Genomic DNA, 19,154 nt, shown 5'->3' on the forward strand with positions numbered 1-19,154 from the left:
AAAAAAAAAAAAAAAAAAAAAAAGAGAGTTTTGTTCTGTTCCTGAGTTGCCCCAGGCAGACTTGAACTCAACCCTCCTGCCTCAGCCTCCCATCATGCTAGGATTACAGGTGTGGCTTGGAGTCCAGCGGAGGAGTGCACTCTCTGGTGTGGTGGTACACACACAGCCTTTTCATCCTTGTAGGGGAAGAACTGAGTTAGGGTTACTTCGAGTGCAAATGGGAATCATGGAAGAACAATGTAAATCTTCCTGTTGCTGGCTCACAGCTGTTGTGTAAACGTCATCATCAGTGCAGGCTGCTGCCATTGACCACGCCCACCTGCGCCATTAACCTGGGTCCACCCAAAAGCTGGCTTACAAAATTTCCAGCAGATGGGTCGTCGTTTGCCACACACAGGTCCCCTTTGGTTTTCCACCTCCTCTCTCCCTGGCCCCTCCACTGACAGGGTCAGGACCACCGAGCACACACTGAAACTTGTCAGACTTGGGGCCCGATGCGTCTTCACGTGCACATTTTGTCCCAGCCCTCAGCATTGTGGAGTGGCCGCTACCCTGTCCGGCTAAAACAGCGTTTGTGCTGTTGCTTTGGAGAGGGGCTGGGCCTCCTGGGGCCGCTGTGCTGGAGCTGGGCTTCGGGTCGCCGGGACGCAGGGGCTCATGCTGGCCCACACTAGCACCTGTTAACCACAGGAGCAGGTCGTTCACGGCCCACAGACTCCAAGATGTTGCAGTCTTGGCTCCTGCTCTTCACTTTTCCCGCTCGCCACCGTATTCATGGGTCATCTCGGTGCTTCTGGGTCCCTCTGAATTTGTATTTTTTTCCCACTTTCTGGATGATCTTATCAGACATCCACTGAAACACCAGATATCAGTTCTTGCACTGGGAAGGCTGAGGCAGGACGATCCCAAGCTGAAGATTGGCCTGGACAACTTGGCAGTTCACTGAGACCCTATTTCAAAATAATTAAAAGGGTGTTGGAAAAGCCCTGGGTTCAGTGCCCACTGCCACCCAAAAAAGTGTTCAAAGGGGCTGGCGTGTGCTAAGGAGGTAAAGTGAAGTGCGTGCCACGCGGAGGAGCAGAGAAAATCACACTGCCCAACAGGAAGTCATCTCGAGCTGTGAGACTGCCGATGACTCCTCCTGAGGCCGAGGTGACCCCATCCACAGCCTGATGTACCTGTTTTGTGCCTGATCCCCCTGGAGCCTCGCACAGCTTAGCACGGATGCAGCCCTGCTCAGGGAGAGCCTGACACAGAAGGGGCAGATCAGCTCGCAGGCGTCCGAGAAGGGCGCTGGGCCCCCGGGCCACGTCAGGTCTGGCGACGTCCCCTCAGTTCGGTGCTCACCTCAGTCTTTTCTTCCAGAAAACTTTTTCAGTAACCGCATGGCTTGCGCTCTACGCTCACTGTGCCTTGAGAAGCAGAAAAGGAAGAGAACGGCCACGCAGGTGCCGCTCTTCTGTGTGCAGTGGAGCCGGGACGCAGCCTCGGGTGCTGGGGGCCCTGTGGTGGTCTGGATCGCAAGCTCGTCCTGCAGCTTTAGGCGCAGACCCAGATCGTGGCGGAGGAAGGGCTGCAGCGAGAGCCCCCTTCCCAGGAAGGAGGGAGAATCCCGGTTTCAGACCCAGCCGGCTTGGGGGAGCAGGCAGCGCCCGGGGCCGGTTTCTGTGGCTGGCGAATCCCTCCGTGAGTCACCTCAGGCCGCCAGCACGGTAGTGAGGGCTCTGGTGCCCCCGAAAGTGGCCCTCGGCTGTGTGGAGCGAGCTCCGGGCCGGGTTGTGGGCCCTGGGCCTCCGCGGGCAGCAGCTTCCCCTCGGAAGGGTGGAGATGCACAGCCAACTGGAAGGGAATCCCCGGCGCGGTGAGGCCTGCCGAGGCCCGACAGGTGCCGCCGGGGGCTTTGCTGCTCGGTTTTCCATGGGCCGCAGGCAGTCTCTTTCATGACATGTAAATGGAGTGGAAAGTCCTTTTAAAGGTCTTTTCCCCTTGTTTCTTCTTTCTCTACACTGCCGCCGCGGCAGATGTCTTCAGTTCTGCCTCCGCCCGTTGGGTCACGCTGAGCTCGTGGTGTGATCTCTTTTGTCCCTGCAGCGCTCCGCCTCGCCCTCCACTCATTTCCGGATTGGCGTTTGTGTCCCGACCGAAGATTCTTTTTCCTTGACTCTTTCGCACGACCCTGTGAGCGAGAGGCCTCCTGCGTTACTTCTGCGCAGGTAGGCGCTCTGCTTCCCGGGCAGTGCTGCGGTGGACGGGAAGGCGCCGCCACCTGGCGGTGTGCAAAGGCTCCTGACACATCCCTGCCGGTTAGCAGTTTCCCCACCGTGGCCTGAGTCGTTACCGTTCTCTGCTACTTGCTGTAGCGTTTGGTTAAAAATTATGGACTTCGCCCTCAGAATAGGATATTGAAATCCAATTTTAGATGGCTGGTTCTTGTGCTTTTCTGACTTTGGGAGGAGGGCGGGTGGTACTAGGGATTTATCCCAGGACCTTTGCATGGAGCAGCCCTTTGCATTTATTTTCATTTTGAAACAGGTTTTCCCTAAGTTGCCCAAGCGGATTTGAATTTGAAGCTTTTCTGCCTCAGCCTCCTGGAGCGCTAATATAGCAGGCGTACACCAACACACACAGCCTGATTTTCAATTTCTGTATCCATAATTCTCCTTTTGCTAAAAAGTTTAGATGCCTGCATTTTGTTTGTTTAGGTCAAATCTCAGTAACGGGGAGGAGAAATCCTGTAGCTGTCTGCTAGAGATAAAATTCAAGGAACAAATGCCAGCCATGTTTATTTAGTTTTAATATTTTTGTTGCTGTTGTTGGGAAACAAGGTTTCACTTTGTAGTTCAGACTGGCCTTGAACTCACTATGTGTCCCAATCTGGCTCCAAACTTGCAGTGATCTTCCTGCCTCAGCCTCCTGGTTGCTGGGACTACAGGTGTGCACCACACCAAGCTCATATTTATAATTTAAAACTTTTTCTCATACCTCCATCAAAAAAGAAAAAAATGGATAAGACCACTTTTAGTAATAGTTTTATTTTCTAAAGTTTATTAGAAATATAACCTTACTATGTAACCACTGTGAAAACGTTGATGGAGTTCACATCCTTTTTCGCACATCAAGTTGTGTGGTCTGGTGTGAATCGTACACACACAGCAGGACCAGTGTGGAGGGACCACAGTTCCAGGACTCCGACCCAGCCACTCTGGGAGGGCTCCGGACAGGGCCGCCTTGGTGCTGGCCATACAGGGAGGATGCTGCGTTTGATGTCGCAGGAAGCCAGTGGCCTCCCATTAACTTAACGCAGGTTTGTTCCTCTGCTCAGCCCTCCTTACTGATCAAGCTGGACCCAAGGTGACTTCTTTGCTGTGTTTTTCCCTCTTGGATTTCTAAAAGGCTCTTCCACGGTGGGGAGCTTGGAAAACCACTCTGGTGCCTGGGCTGCCCGTGAATGCTTCGTGCACAACCCTAAAAACCAGCTGTTTCCACTGAGATATGGTGGTCGATTGCTTTCCCTGGTTCTTCACGTAGACAGGGCTGGTCAGGTGCAAGTCTGCAGCCTGATGCTGATGCTCCTCTGCTCCCCACGCAGGTGGCGGGGGCTTCTCCCACCTTGGTCACCACCCAGGGCCCGGCTCTGCCTCTCCAGCCCTCACCAGCTTCCTTTTCTGCCTCGTGTCCTGTGCGTCCTCCTGTGGTCTGAGACTCCTGGCCCTCCGCCCCTTCCTGTCGGCAGTGCCCTCGTTGACCCCTGTGCCTGGGTCACAGGAGGGCCGGCCTGCTGCCCCCTGGGCTCTGCACTCGGACCCAGGGGGCTCTTTCCCAATGTCTCCTGCCTGCCCTCCCAGGTTGTTACTTTCCAGTCCCCTGCTGACGAAGAAGTTGCCAGCAGCACTCTCTTGGGGAGGTTTCTCTGGGCCTGGGGCAGGGACGGTGGCCCCTGGGTTCTCGACCACTGTGCACACCCAGCCGTGCACAGCCCCTGTGCTCAGCCCCTTCTGGTTTTCGTACTGGTAGCCCCGTCCTGCTGCCCCCATACCCCATGCTGTACACTGGGCCCGGTGGGCGCCGTCATGCAGGGCCTGGTGCCTCCAGCTCCGAGTTTGCCAGTTTTGTCCCTGACCCAGTCCCCACCCCTCTTCCACCTTGGACTCCGCTGCTGTCCCCCGAGGCCGAGGGGTGTGGCAGAGGTCCTGGGACACTGCCTGTCACAGCTTCACACAGCCAGAGGTCGCTTTTGCTTCCCGATCTTGCCTGTTTCCCTGAAGTCCAGGTTCCTGGGCCCTGGGTTCTGGCCCTGTCTTCGCCCCAGAGTGAGTGACCGCAGCCAGTCTCAGTGAGAGTCCATCCACTTGGAGACGTGGACCCAAATCTGACCGTTGTTTGGCCACAACAGCCCTGTGTGACCTTCCGGGCCTCAGTTTCCCTGTGTGGAGTGAAGACGGAGATCTGCTTGTGGCACCCAGCACCATCTGGCGCTCGGCGAACCCCTCATCTGGTGTTTGTCATCCACCCGGCCAGATGTTTAGCTCCGGTCACCTACACTTCTCTAATTGCCTTTCCTTGATGTGTTTCCCTCTGTTTCATAACATTCGAGGCATGATTAGTGTCTAATAAGTGGTAAGGCAATTACATGACTCCGGTCCACCCTGCAGGCTTAGATCGTTAAGGTAAAATGAAGCTTAATTTAAGGTTCCGCACAACCTTTAATTGAATCATTGCACTTCAATATAAAATGATTATTCTGAAACTTCTCAAAAGGCCAACAATTTTCTAAAATTTAACGTCAAGCTCTTCCGACATACTCTGCAGAATAAGTCGGTCTTGACGCCTGTGCGGCCTGGGGGTCGCCGTGGCCCAGCCACGCTGTGTAGTGCTCCTTCCGCACCGCACCGGGCCCAGTCTCCCTGGAGCAGGAGGGCATGGAGGCGCTGCTGAGCCCACCTCCCTGTCTCCTCTCTGGACTGCAGCCCTGGTGAGTGTAGCACGTGTGAGGTGGAGGTTACAGCCTGACAGTGGGGGTAAAAGAAGAAACGCACAGCTAGCCAGACCTCGGAACTTGTGTGTGGCAGAGTGACTGTAATGTCAAATGGGCAGCGATGGAGTACTACTCTGCTGTGAAGAAGGCAGCCTGTGAGTCATTGGTGGGAAACGGATCCACCTTGAGACCATAATGCTGAGTGAAATAAACCAGACGCACAAGCTTGGATATCGTGTGGCTTCTCTTATGTAGGAGACCCCAGGTACAAATAAATTAGAGAGCAAAATAAAAGCTAGACAGTGTGAGGCAGGGAGCCGGATCTTCTGCAACGAGAAAGGGGACTGAGAGATGGAGGGAGGGGAAGAGAAGGGAGAGGGAGGAGATGTGCCAGGCGCACGTACCAACTCCACGCGAGGAATGTGGGCAGTGTGTACCTGGGAGCACAGAGCAATGGGAAAAGTTAAACAGCACTCGCGGTGGCACTTTCCGTCTACGCGGGATTCGCTCGCGGTGGCTTCTGGTGAAGAAGAAACGGGAAAGGTTAAATTATAATCTTTATCTTAGCTGACTGTTGGCCTCGCCCTGTGACCCTCCATAGCTTCTCCCACCCTACACTACTTTCTCTTCAAGTGGGGCGCGGTGGTGCTCACCCATAATCCCAGCGCTCAGGAGGCTGAGGCAGGAAAATCATTGGGAGTTCAAGGCCAGCCTGGGCTACCCCACAAGACCCTGTCTCAAAAACCAAACAAACATAGCGTAGAGGAAACCTGTGTCCATCATGAAAGGGGCCACTAGAGATTCAGCTCTCGGAGAGGCTCCCCGAGCTGTGGCTGCTGTGAGGTGGGGGCCCAGAGGTCAGGGAAGCCCGGCCTCCCTGACTCCATCTGGAGGTCCTCCGCCCAGCAGCCTACAGGGGAGGGAAGACAGGCTAACGTATGTTTTTTTGTTAACCTGTAATGGGTTTGCCCCGTTCATTTAAAAATGAACTCAGTATTTTAGATTTCTCCTTAATTTCTAGTAGGAGAAATATTGATAGACAAACCCACTCAGACAAAAGCCCGTTCGCGTCTTTGGGGTCTTCAGGGTTCTCTCGAGGGTCCTGAGAGCCGCTGGGAGGTACAGACAGGAGGGTTTTGGCTCTCCTGGCACGAAGCTGGTGCTGAGGCCGGTCCTGCAGCATGGAGAGGGGGAGCCGGACCGGAGCATGTGCGGTGCCCGGGTCCTGCAGCCGGACCGCGTGGCAGAGGCTCTGGGTCTCGGGGCCGGACCGCAGGGGCGCGGGCAGGGAGCGTGTTGGGGCCGTGGGTGAAGCTGGAGGAAGAGGCCTCCACCTTACGTGTCTCTGAGTGGCTGGAGCTGTGGCGGGTCCGGTTCATCTGCTGGCCCCTTTTCTTCTGCCCTTGTGTTTTCATCAGCTCGTATGTGGGGCACACAGCGAGTACACGGAGAGCGCTGTCCGCGTGGGACGCTGGGACGTATTCGCGTCTCCTCTTAGTCCTCTCGTCCCCTTCCGCTCCTCCTCTCTCCGTCTGCAAGAGCTGCCTCTGTTCCCAGTCCCCAACCTCTTGTGTTTCTCTTTGCACTGTTTATACTTTGGGTTGCTCACGTAAGAGAAACCACGCTCCATTTCACCTTCTGGAGAAATATCCTCTTTTAAATTCACTCTGCTGGGGTTTATCAGACATACCGTGTGTGAGGACCGAGTTGGGTGTTCCGTTTGTTGCTTGTTATCCCGCGAGTCAGTGCCCACCCGTCTCACAGATGAGGATGGACAGTGGGAGAAATTCAGGGGTTCCCTGCTCACAGCTAGAGAAACGCCTCTGAGCACCTGGGGTTGGACCTCGGCCCCAGGACCTCTGCATCACCCTCTCGCGGGCCTGGATAAGAAACGGTGCCACGGTGGTGTCTCCTGCTGACCGCCGGGGCAGCGGACAGGTTTTGTGCCTGGTGCCCCTGTGTGCCACTAGACGGAGCTGTCCTCAGTGCAGAGCGTGGACTGGGCCGCGCTGGTGGAGGGCCAGTGTGTCCTTTCAGAGGAGTCTTCTTCCTGGATGTGCAGGGCTTAGAAGACCTGGGTTTGACACCGGGAGAGGACGTGGCATTTCACGGGTGCCAGCTGTCTTCAGGGCTCAGTAAAAAAGTCCAGTGCACCAGAAGGCCAGGGCAAGATGGGATCGCTCCTCACCCAGCCTGCTGGTGGTGTTTTAGGTCCCCGATGCCTCTCCCTCCGAAGGCAGGCGCTGCTCTGGCAGGGGATTGTAGGGCTGAGGTCTGGGGCTCGGGGCCCCTCCCACCAGGAGACTGAGAGCTTGGCCATCCCAGAAGCAGGTCCCTAGGGCCCGGCCACTCTCTCGGCACCGTGGGCTCCTGCCAGTGGTGAGCGGTCACTCCGTAAACGCTGTTCTGGTGGCTCTCAGGCCCCCATGTGGTGTCCACAGGCGGTGTGGGTTTTGTCTGCTGTGGTGCCAGAGAGGCGGTCACCTGTGGAGTGTGGCTGGGCAGCCGCCAGGCAGCCTCTGGGAACAGCTTGGTCCTGGGGAAAGGCGGCCCTTGCGTCCCCGCAGCTCTGACCCCGTGCTGAGCCCCTCTCTGTCCGCTGTGTCCCTGGGTCAGGACAGGCCACAGGCATCGTGGATGGTCCGATGGTCAGCTCCGCCTCCAGGCCTGGGAAGCCTGGCTCATCTCTGGGCCGTAAGTCACTTAGCTTCTTCCAACCCGGCCCACCCCCTCCTGGAAGGAGAGGGTTACTGCTGCCCAGGGGTGGTGAGATGGGTGGCACCGCCACCTCCCCCCGCGTGGGTCAGGGGCCTGGGTCACAGGCAGTGGGCTCTGGGTGTCCGGCCCCGGCGCCGTGTAAGACCCGAGGCTGACTTTCGGCTGGTGGAGAGGCCGGGGCTCTGTCCTCTCGGCGTCGCCAGTGCCCCTGCGACCCCCGGGTGGGTACGGGGCAGGGTCGTGCTGCCCGGTCCTGACGTCCTGCCGCTTTGGCACTCCTTGCAGGCCCCGTCTTGGGTCTGCACCGCCACCCACAGCCACTTCACCTTCTTCCCAACGCTCGATGCTTTTCAGATTTCTCTTGTTATTTTTAGAACGCACTTGTTGACCCTGTTACCCGACCGTGGCTGTCAGTCCCGCCGGAGAATGGGGTCCTCACCTTGTGTTTCTCGTCGGTGCTACAGTCATGTTGGGGACATCTCGGTGCCCCTAAAGGTGCTCGAGTGCACACAGCCGTGCAGTCATGGCGTAGCCTTTGTCCCCAGAGCCGAGGCGGTGACTGGGTCCTTCGTCCCGGGCCCGGAATGGGGCTGCGGGGCTCGGGGTCAGCTCTGTGCCACGTATGTGCCGTGGGGCTGGAATCCACTCTGTTCCGTGTACACACACGGTGGAGACAGTCGGCAGGAGGCAGAAGTGGGACCCTTAGAATTCCGCTCACACGTTACTGAGATTTCATGGTACTTTTATTATCTGGCCACCAAAATGGACGTAATCCGTGTCGGCTTTGACGCATCTACTCACACTGCTTTCACTATCCATCTTGCAAAATATAAGACAAGGCCAGGTCTTAAATTAAAATCCTCGGCTTCTTATCTCCTTCCCACAGGAAAGCAAATCTGTGTTGAAAACCGTAAAATTAAGAGGAGAGGGAGGATGGCATAATTTAGTAAAAATTCACGGCGTGGGCTTCTGAGCTGCATGGCTCGAGGGAGGGGTCAGACATTAAGATGCCATCTGCGGCTGCAGGCCCTCGAGGTGGTGCTCTGGAAACGAGGCAGGGGCGGGAGGGGTCCGCTGGACGTATTTCCAGGTTTCTGCGCGCCCACCTATAACACCCTCAGAAAATACCTTTGCAGATGATTTGGCAAGAATCTTACACTTTCAAAATGAAACTCAGAGTAGCCCCTCTAAACCGTAGTCCAGACGTTCCTTGTAGCATCTAGGTATTGTGCTGCTTCTCCATTTTAAAGAGAATTTATAATCAGGCCCTCCTGTCCCCGCCGCACCTCCTCTAGCATGTGCATTCCTGGTTCTGTGTATTGGGGACACTGCGTCATTCACCCTGGAGGAGCATTAAAAGAATTTTTAAAAACATTTTACACATTTATAGGCACGGCCGTGCTGGGGTGTGTGGAGAAGCATCGGGTGGTTTTGCTGATGGTACTGGATTTCATCAACGCCCAGGGTTGTGAGTCACACACGTTTGGCCATTGAAGAGGAGCTGAGAATTACAAAGTGGAGAACATCTACAGTGGGATTGTATCGTTGTCCCCAGAGGAGGGGATTCCCTGCCTGGCAGGTTGCTTCCGGGTGGAGAGGGAGACGGTGGCTGCGGAGTGAGGTGTGCCGGGCCCGTGGCTCCTGGCCTTCCCAGGGCAGGCTCCGCTTGGGGCCGCGTACGTCAGCGTGCGACTTGTAGAAATACAGCAAACGTCAGCTTCAGAGTCAGCACGCCGGAGGTGTGGCCTCCTCTGCCAACACAGACTGCATTTGAACTGCTGTGAGTTGTGTGCTGTCTCAGGCTCTGTTCTTTTTTAAATATAGTAATAATCATAATAATAGTAATAATAATAGTAGGGTGAGTATCTGCTGGAGAAACTGATTTCGGGCACAGCTGTGGGATGCGGTCCCCGTCCAGCCAGGCCGTCTGACTCAGGGCCGAGGGGAAGGCGTGCCCGAACTAGCGGCCTCCTTACATTCCGTTCCTCCTAAGTCCACACCACTCGCTGCTGGAGCCCTTCCGGAGGCCGCTGTAATTAGTAATTGGGTTCAACATTAGAACCGTGCTTTACCTGTGTGTAACTGTGTTCCATTTCCTTTCTCTGAGGGAAGGGTAGAATTCCTTTTTCTTCTTTATTGTTTTTAAAGAAACAGGTAAAATTATATTCCTCAGGTATAATAATGGAGGTTTTTGCAGTATGTGTTCATTGTGGAATGGTCGAACCTGCCCAACGACAGTTACTTTTGCGGTGAGGACGTTTGACATCCGCTCTCAGCCTTCCCCAAGCGTGCAGAGTCCTGTAGGTGCAGTTCCTCTAAAATGACCTGCCGTCGGTTAGCCCACCTCACGGTGCCGTCTGCCTCACGCTGTGGTGGACTTCAGCTTGGTCTACAGTCAGAAGCGGCACAGGCCGCAGGCTGATGAAATCCAAAGATGTTTAGAAAACGCTGCTGTGCTGTACCTGTACTTTGAGATTCTGGGTTAGGGAAACAAGCGTAGCTCTGTGCCGCTCGCTCATGGGACCGGGTGACCCGCCTGTGTCCGGGGCCCTGCAAAAGTAAGCCGTCCCTTTGGGGGACGCTCAGGACTCAGGGCGAGTTCCCCTAGGGACTGCTTGGTCCTGCGTTCCGAGGGCCCTGGGTGTGTCTCGTGTTGACCGCTGGTCACCGCCCTTGGGTGACACTGGAGGGGAGACAAGACCCAGGCACCCCCTAACCATGCACCTTGTGCTTTCTCCGCAGTCCAGCAAAGTGCCCGTGGTGCAGCCCTCGCACGCCGTGCACCCCCTCACGCCCCTCATCACGTACAGCGACGAGCACTTCTCCCCGGGGTCGCACCCGTCACACATCCGGTCCGATGTCAGCTCCAAGCAAGGTGAGTTCGGCGCTGGGCCCTGAGCTGAGCACCCCCCCTCCGGCGCCTCTGCTGCACTCAGGGCCTGGGCCGAGGGTGGCTGCAGGAGAGGAGAGGCTCCCTGGCCAGCAGTGCTTTACACCCCTCGAAGTTCGTTGTTGCTTCCTTTTCAGGACTGATAGTAAAGAAAGCATAGTAGGGCCATTTTCCAAGTGATGGCTCTGAAAATCTGCCCACAGTGCTGTGTGGTGCACACCGGCAGGCGGGGCCTCACCGCGGGGACCTGGCCCTGGCCCCAGCTGGTGCCGCCCGCACCCGTAGCCCATCTTCATCCTGACCAAGCGCCGCTGAGAGCTGTGACTGTAACTTCTGCAGTTCATAGCGAGACTGCAAAACTACATTTTCCTTCTTTAGAATTTCACAGATGATTTTTTCTTACTGTAGATCTTTGTAGCATCACCGTATTTTTTTCCCTTTCCTTATCAAGCACAAACTTGCACCTTTCCACTTGGAGGAAGTATCTGGTGACTCCAGCTCCGTGTATCTTGATGGCCCAGTGTAACTCCTCTTGCCTTCAGGGCCATTTTCAAGTAAAATAAGGATTACTTTAACACAGGCACTGTAAGGTCTTGCTGAGATCAATGGACCCGGAAGGCTACTCAGTGCCCAGGGCCAGGCAGTGTAGACACCTGGATGCAGGGACAGAAGGTGATTTACATCTCAGAGCAGAATGGGACAGTGGAGGATCCATCAGGACGGGCTCAATTTAACACTTATAAAAGTGTTTATTTCTGGAATTTTCCACTATTTGTTGTAGTCAGAGGGATTGGGCAAGGGAATACAGGTACTACAGGACATACAGTTTATAAGATTATTTTGTTATAATCACCCAAAGAGTCAAATGCAAAGGAGGGCAAGAGATTAACCGCACACTAGAGGCCCAGAGCATTCAGCGGAGGGCTTGGATCCCAGCAGTGTCCCACACAAATCCAGCTAGAGGCTTAGAGTCCAAGGCAGTGTCCTCCTCAAGTCCAGCCAGTGGCCTGGAGCCCACGGCAGTGTCTCATGCTTGTCTGTATTGAGGATCTGCACCAGGAAGGCCCAAAGGCCAGTGGTGGAAGCCAGAAAACCTGAGCTGATGGGGTGAAGATCTGTGCTGCCAGGCTGAGGGATCCACACTGGAGCCAGGAAGCGATGCTCACGGTGAAGATCAGAGCTCCCCTGATGAGAGCAGCAACCAGTCCCGGCGACTACAAGGCTCCGAGCTCCTCCAATGACGACAACAGCCGAGCTCGCCTCAGGAAAGCCGTCTGCAGGGAGCTCCTCCTAGAGAATCGACAGCCCACGGTCCTCCCTCCAGGTCTCTTCCTTGGCTATTGGTAACAATCCTCAGGAGGATCCTCCAGGCCCGGACTACGCTGATTCAGTTCAGGTGGGCGTTCGAGCCACCCACTGGTCAGTCCACCACGGTTCTTAGAGCCTTGGCTAAGAGAGACAAGTGTGCAAAGCATCCACGGTAGTGATGATCTTTTAAACAGCAGAAAAGGGGCAGAGTGGGAGGTTGTGACTTCAGACGTTGCGCTGAGCCCTCGGCAGCTCTTCCAGCTGTTCAGTATTTTGTCCTCTTCTGTTATTTAGCAGCACTACTGTACATACGTAAGCACACGCTGTCTCTGTTGAAGTCAAAGCAGAACGGATTCTATTGGGCTCCTTTACGAGAACTCCAGACTTCATTTCCACTTCCTGTGCGGAAGAAGCACAGCAGAGAAGGTCTAGCCTGAATCACTAAGTGTCCAGGTTTCTCCTTCTGAGTCTGGGCACGGGCTGGTGGAAGGATGAAGCACCGTGGCTGTCCGACTTCTGCCCCACGTCCCCAGCGTGGCCGGACTTGAGCAGGGTGTTCAGAGTTCAAGAAGGAGCAAAAGGTAAAGCCGTAGCATTTGCCAGTGCTTGGATTCCACCCTTCTGTCCAGCCTGGCTTGTGATGCACAGCAGCGTGAACGAGTGTGCAAAGACAAGTGGTGTTCAGCCAGGCGCTGGGGCACAACTGTGTAGCCCAGCACTCCAGAGGCTGAGGCGGGAGGATCTCAGTGCGTCGAGGCCAGCCTGACCCACATAGCGAGACCCTGTCGCAAATTAGGAACGAGCGGTGTTCAGAGGGCCATCCCACTCCCAGGTTAAACACCCAACACCTGGAGCCCTTCAGCTTCCTTCAGACTTAGCTCATGCTGCACTTGCACTTGAGTAGATCCCAAGGCCTTTCCCCTGCAAAGGCAAGAGTCACCGTCTGGGCTTCACAGGAAGTACAGGAAGGACAGGTGTCCAGATGCACTGAGAGAAAGGGCGTTAGGGCAGAAGCCTGAGGAGGAAGGCAGAGCGGGGAAGATCTGCAGAGTGATCTCGGTCTCTTGTGAGTTCAGGTCTGAGATAGGATGGATGTGATGCCCGACAGACACAAACCACGCAGCAGGTATCCAGCGGTGTTTAATTATTCACAAGCAGTGCTTACTGTGTCCCATTGGAAGCCCTGCCAGACAACTTACTCAAAAGAATAACACTTCATGGTGCAGTAGCTTTCCTATTGAGAATTCAAGTGTAAAGAGACAGGTGTGTAACTGATTACCGATCACATTTATGTTTCCTGGTTCCATCCCTACTGCCTTCCAGCCTTCTTTTGCCACATTGTAATTTATACCATTGCTTCCTGAACTTAAAAAACAAAACAAACAAAAAATAAACTGCAGAGCTACAGGGGAGGGCCAAGAGGCATGACCAGAAATGGTCTGCTTGCTGACTCTTTTGTTCACAGATTTTTGTCACTTTGGTCTTCAATATATTGTTGTGCTTGCTTTAATATAAAGATCTTGTTTGAAATTATAGATCTGTCCTGAGATTTGTGTATGAGGTGTGAGGGGGGAGACATAATGTGTGTCCATATGAATTCTACGGTAGTAAAGGACACACTGCGTGAACCCCTCAGATTACCCAGCCCTCACTTCTAACACACTCTTCCCACGGCTCGGGCACTTCCCGCAGCAGCTCTGGAGGCCTCTTTCCTGAGGGTCTCTAGTTGCACTGTCCTGGCTGCCTCGATGTCCAGAATGGATTCAAACATTTCCCTTCCACGGCCACTGTGGCTTTGGGAAGAGCCGGAAGTCACAGGTGCCAAATCCGGTGACTCGGGGGATGAGGATGCAGCGTCCTGTCTTCAGCAGCTGCCTTTCATTTGGGTGGCGCTCGGCAGCAGCATTCTCTGTACTTTTGATCATACTTTGCAAAGACACTCAGGGAGAAAAACTGCTTCAGAAAGTGGCAAGAACGGTGGGTAGGTGTGTTCGAAGTGAGAGGAGGTACTGTAAGGGAGATTTGTGGTAATGCGTTTTTTACTATAATTTTTAAAATGTAAATATCCACCCTTGCACTTCGTGCCCCAGAGCCTCTGGGGATATTGTAAATGCTGCTGTGATGCTGAGTTTCCATAATTCCCCAGCATACTTTCAAGGCCAAGATCAAAGCTCACCGGGTCTCTTGCTTTTCCTTGTTTTGGTCTGAGTACCCAGCATGGGGATCAAGATGGGGCTGAGACGCCAGCCCACAGTCCTGGCGGCCTGGTCAGCTTTGCTGGGACAGACGAGCAGGTCGGTGCTCCACCCTGTCAGAGCCAGAGGGTAGACTCATGCTCATAGAATGGGCCCTGGAGACACGTCCTCGTTTGTGGAAAAACAGAACAACCCCAGTTAATTCCCTAGGAGTTGCTGTATTAGTTACACATGCACCACATGAGTGTGAGTGTGTGTGTGTGTGTGTGTGTGTAGGGAAGAGAAAGGAAGTTAATGCCAATAACTTCTTTCTGCCCGTTGCCAGTCTGGTAGTTATTAAAAGGAAAGAGCTTTGGTAAAATACGGGCTATACCTTTGTCTTACCTGTTCTATCCCTATAAATAAAAACAAACACTTATACTTTGTGCCAGGCACTTTTCTGCATTCCATACACTCATGACAGCTTCTGTTATTATTCAGATGTTATAAAACAGTGATGGTTAATTAAAGAACTTTCTCAAAGATTCATAGCTGGTGAATGGCACATTCACAGTCCAATTCCAAAATTATTTTGCTCACACTCACAGACTGACTTATGAGAATTTAAAATCTCTAATGCTGTGCTGAATGTAACAACTGCTGGGTGATACTGGTCTAACAGGTGACATCAGTGTATCTTCGGGACACAGCAGTGAGCAGAGAGGCACATACTTCTTTGGAAACAGGAAATCAAAGACTTGTGTGCTCTTTCGAAGGCAGAGTTTCATTTTCTGCTCATACAGCAAAGCTAAGCACTCATATTTAGGTGCAAAATGGTCAACTGTATTGGCCCAGCCTAGGAAGTGGGTCTTTTTTAACTCTTTTTATTTCACTTGTTTGCTAAATCACGTCACGATGTGATAGCCAGATTGGTACAGGGCAGTCTTTTCGTTCTAGCAATCTGTGCGTAAAGGAAATCACTTGCCCGTACAATAGTACAATGAAATGCCTAACGCCCAAGTTCCACATTAAGAACACAGGTAAGTAGGTGAAGACTCCAAGGAGAAATTGATTTCTTGGCGCTGTCCAAGTGAGTGGAACTGCCCAGGACAGGGGCCTTAGGAGAGTGAGTAGGGTTTCAGCAGAACCCAGATTCCCACCCCAGACCTGGTACACAGCAGGTGTGATGTAAACACCGCTTTCCTCCCTCCTCCTCCCAGCAGAAAAACACCCACCCAGTTCACAGCTGTGTGCCATGGGAACATGGCCCCTTGGGGTGCCGTACAACGTGGAGGAGGGTGGATAGCCACAGCAGTCGCCTCTCTGTGTGCCAGAACAGAATGTATTTCAAGTACCCAGAGAGGGCCTGCGTGTCGCATCTGGGAGGCAGAGGTTTAGTAGTCACTCAGTATGTCTGTGACTCCTAAACATGATTTTCAAGTTCGTATAATAAAAACGTCTGCCAAGCGTCTAATGCCTTACTGGGCTGGTCTGGTATTGTTTTCTGTTTTTGCTTCAAACTCAGGAGACCCTGAGATTTGGAGGCCTCTGGATCTCAGGGCAAGTGAGGCAACAAGTTAAAAAATAAAAACCAAAACAGAAAACCTTCCCCCTGAGGTGAGACTTGAGCAGTCACCACCTTAGGCCCCTGGAACCTTCCCAGACCCAAGAAGGAAATCCCAGAGCAAAGCACCTGGGGTCTGCTGGGGTCAAAAGAATCAGTATTTCTAGCAAAAGAAAAAATACGTTTAAAAAGATTGGAGACAGTTGTTTTAAAAACAGCAAATTGTTGAGAGATGAAGACCTTTCTTCTTCCTGCCTACTTCCTGTAAGGACTGAGTAGTTTGTTCAAACTTCAAAGTCAAATTAGCCCCAGCTTTGAAGGCAGCATTTTCTTACGTCATTCCAGTCTGGTCAAAGCCTTCAGGATCTTTGGGCACTTTAGGTCATCACAGAACACCCCTAAATCTCCAGATGCACCCCTAATTCCACCTCTTAGCCAGGATCCGTGGTGTTGGACCTGGGCGTGAGGGGAACATAGATTTGGCAGTGATCTTTTCAGGCCACGATTATCTGTGAGAAGTGATGTGTGTGGCTCTTTTCAGAAGCATTTTCACCCAGCTTCATCAAGTTTTACATTTTATGAAATTGCCTTGTTCTATTTTGCTTCGGGGACTTGGCGATTTCTGTACCTGAGGTCAGCTGTCCACGAGGTGTCATTCGGGTGGAGAATTAGGGAGATCTAGGTGGTGTTCACAGCTGGGGGGCAGTGGCTTGGGGACACAGCTAGTCTGGAGTAGCGCGGCCCTGGATCCCAGAGGATGCCCCATGTGAAGGCTTAGTGGGATCTGAGGTGGCAGAGACCAAATGAAATGGCATCAAGCGTGACCATGCGGGCTGCCGATGACCTCTCATTAACCCCGATCCTCCCAGGTAGTGCAGGGCCCCAAGTCTGCGTGCCCCGGAGGCAACCAGAAAGCTAGGATGGCAACAAACAACCTCATCCCTGAGCACAGGGAGGATCGGCAGTTTCCCTCCCCGAAACGATGCCGTTTTCTTCACCCACGTAAAAAGAACGAGGGCAGAAGGAATCACCAAAGTCTGTCTGGGTGACTGTGTTCCTGGCGGCGGGTTTATTCCTCCAGGAGCTGCTGAAGACCCAGGTTTTCCCGATGTTGACGTCTTCAGAAACACTCCCGGCCCGACTTGCGAACCCCGGAGCCTGCAGGCGCGAGTGCTGGCCGCGCGTGTCCAGGCAGAAAGCACTTCCTCGCTTCTCTGCCGGGGCTCTGTGACACAGACACTGCCCCTCTGCTCTGTCGCAGGCATGCCCAGGCACCCGCCGGCCCCCGACATCCCCACCTTCTACCCGCTGTCTCCGGGCGGCGTGGGACAGATCACCCCTCCTCTCGGCTGGTAAGACCCTGCCCGCCCCTGCCGGGCGGACCTGGGATTCGCGTCTGTCCTGGGCCTTCACACCTGGCGCTAACTTTCCTTCGTTTAAGACATAGACTTTGAAATGGACGGAACCCCTTTACTAACAAGGGTAGAAAATGCTTTGCTTTGAAGTTCGCAGTTTCATGGGTTGGTTTGTGGCTTTGGGCACTCACTGTGCTCTCAGAGTTAGTGCTCGGTTGCTTGCTTTTCCCAGGCCTTTTTTTTGGTTTTTGTTTTTTGTTTTTTTAAATTAACAACTTAACCTTTTGAAACATGGACTTGGACACGCTGCATAGCTTCTTTTACTTCTAAGTGGACAAAAGAGCACACAGCACCCAGCCAGAGAGGTTCGGTGACGTGCGGGAAAGCATCTTTTCCATGTTAGAATCACCCGATTGCAGTTCACAGGAGCAAAATGCCAACCGGGGGCCTTTGTGTTGTTCAGAGTCCAAATGCCATTCTTTGTTTCGCAGTGGTTGCTTTTTCCTACACGTTTCTTACTGCCCACCCGCCCCCCGTCTCCTAAACTCGTAAAGGTAAAGGAGCTGCCCGTGAGGAGAAGGCACACTCCTCCTCCGTTCTCCCCGTGGGACAGGAAGGCAGCGTCTCTCCCCCGTTGGCTCCCTGTCCCGTCCCCATACGGTGGCCCCGTCTACCTGCCTGGACAGGCGGACAGGTCTGTCCTTCCGCAAGCTGCCCTCGCCCACACCGCTCTGGGTCTCGCCCTCTCCTGCTCTTTGCCCCGACCTTCAGTCAGCACCTCGGCTGGGGCGGGGGAGCCTCTGCACTGTCGACTCAGCCAGTGCTTGTGTCCGACCCCCGCTACTTAGGCAGTGCCCCACCGCGGTCCCTGGCGGGTGGCTGGATATGCAGACTGCGTAAATGAGAAATGTGGGAAAAAACAATAGAGGGAATGAGGAGTTTCTTGGGGTAGAGAGAAATAACTGTATTGATTTAGTCTTTTGTTTCATGACTCCAACATGTGGATAGAAGGGGATAAAGGTGCAACGTTTCTGAAGTGTTTATTTATTTACTTTTTTGTTTTTTGAGACAGGGTCTCACTATGTGGTGGAGACTGACCTGGAACTCACTATGTAGCCCAGGCTGGTCTCGAACTCACATCCATCCTCCTGCCTCAGCCTCCAAGTGCTAGAATTATAGGCGTGCACTACCACGCCCGGCTGAAATGTTTAATTTTTCATTTTCATTTTATTTTATTTTTGGTACCAAGGATTGGACTCAGGACCTTTCGCTGATGAGGCAGGCAGCAGCACCACTGAGCTCAATCCCCAGCCCTATTCATTTTTATATAAATAAAATATTATTTCTCCTTCCTTCCGTTCTCTGACATTCTCCAGGATTCGCAGTTCACTAAGCTGAGGGGATATTTCCCTGTTCTTAGGGCCGAGTTATATTCAGTAAGCTTTTGTTTTTTGAGGTACAGTCTTGCTACTTGCTCAGGCTGGCCTTGACCTCATGGCAATCCTCCTGCCTCAGCCTCCAGAGCACTGGGGTGGCAGGCATGTGCCACCCAGCTTCAGTGAGCACTTGGGAAGTGCCTGCCTTCTCCAGAGCTGACGGGGTGGGGAGTGTGTGTGGCTGGGCTTTTTGCTTCCCCAGCGGAGGGAGGGAGGGCTCTGAGCGGGTGGAGGGTGAGGAAGGGTCCCGGTCTGCAGACGCCGCCGATGCCACTGCCCTGTGCTGGGTGGCGGCGGTGGCTCGCGCTTGACGGCTGCTCTCTTCTGTAACCTCAGGCAGGGTCAGCCTGTGTACCCCGTCTCGGGTGGCTTCAGGCAGCCCTACCCACCCTCCCTGTCGGTCGACACCTCCATGTCCAGGTAGGTGGGGTGGCCCTCGCTTGCATCCGCGCCCCGCTTGCCCCCGGCCCCAGTCAGCCTACCTGTCTGTGCCGTGTGCCTGGCTTCCCCCAGGCGTCACTGCCTGGAGCCGCGGTCACCGGGATGCCCCGAGAGGGCCCGGAAGAGGGCCGGCCTGGCCGTGGGTGGGAGAGGCCGGCATGCACTCAGCTGGGTCTGAGCTTCTCAGATTTGCTTCCGCTGAGCAGAGTTGCTTCGGAGCAGTGTTTGCAAAGGGCCTGGGGCCGCGGGGACAGGGCCAGGGGCCGGCGGCTGCCTGCGTCCTAGCACGTGGC

At 54.1% G+C, this 19,154-nt stretch overlaps 1 protein-coding gene across 8 annotated transcripts in view; it reads left to right on the forward strand.

Annotated features, from left to right (window-relative positions):
• Positions 1-19,154, forward strand: part of Lef1 (lymphoid enhancer binding factor 1) — an 86,372-nt gene that overhangs the window by 46,673 nt on the left and 20,545 nt on the right. For 5 of the 8 annotated variants that reach the window (XM_010641535.3, XM_010641536.3, XM_033756179.1 and 2 more), the window contains 3 exons: positions 10,436-10,568; positions 16,891-16,981; positions 18,757-18,840. In XM_010641535.3, coding sequence (XP_010639837.1) covers positions 10,436-10,568; positions 16,891-16,981; positions 18,757-18,840 — 308 coding nt within the window. Of the gene's footprint in view, positions 1-2,190; positions 2,214-10,435; positions 10,569-16,890; positions 16,982-18,756; positions 18,841-19,154 lie in introns of those variants that run through there. The other 3 variants (XM_010641538.3, XM_010641539.3, XM_033756181.1) reach the window with 2 other exon arrangements.

This window comes from Fukomys damarensis, unplaced genomic scaffold (genome assembly GCF_012274545.1).
Source record: "Fukomys damarensis isolate Sample0158 unplaced genomic scaffold, DMR_v1.0_HiC HiC_scaffold_25, whole genome shotgun sequence".
Taxonomy (NCBI): domain Eukaryota; kingdom Metazoa; phylum Chordata; class Mammalia; order Rodentia; family Bathyergidae; genus Fukomys; species Fukomys damarensis.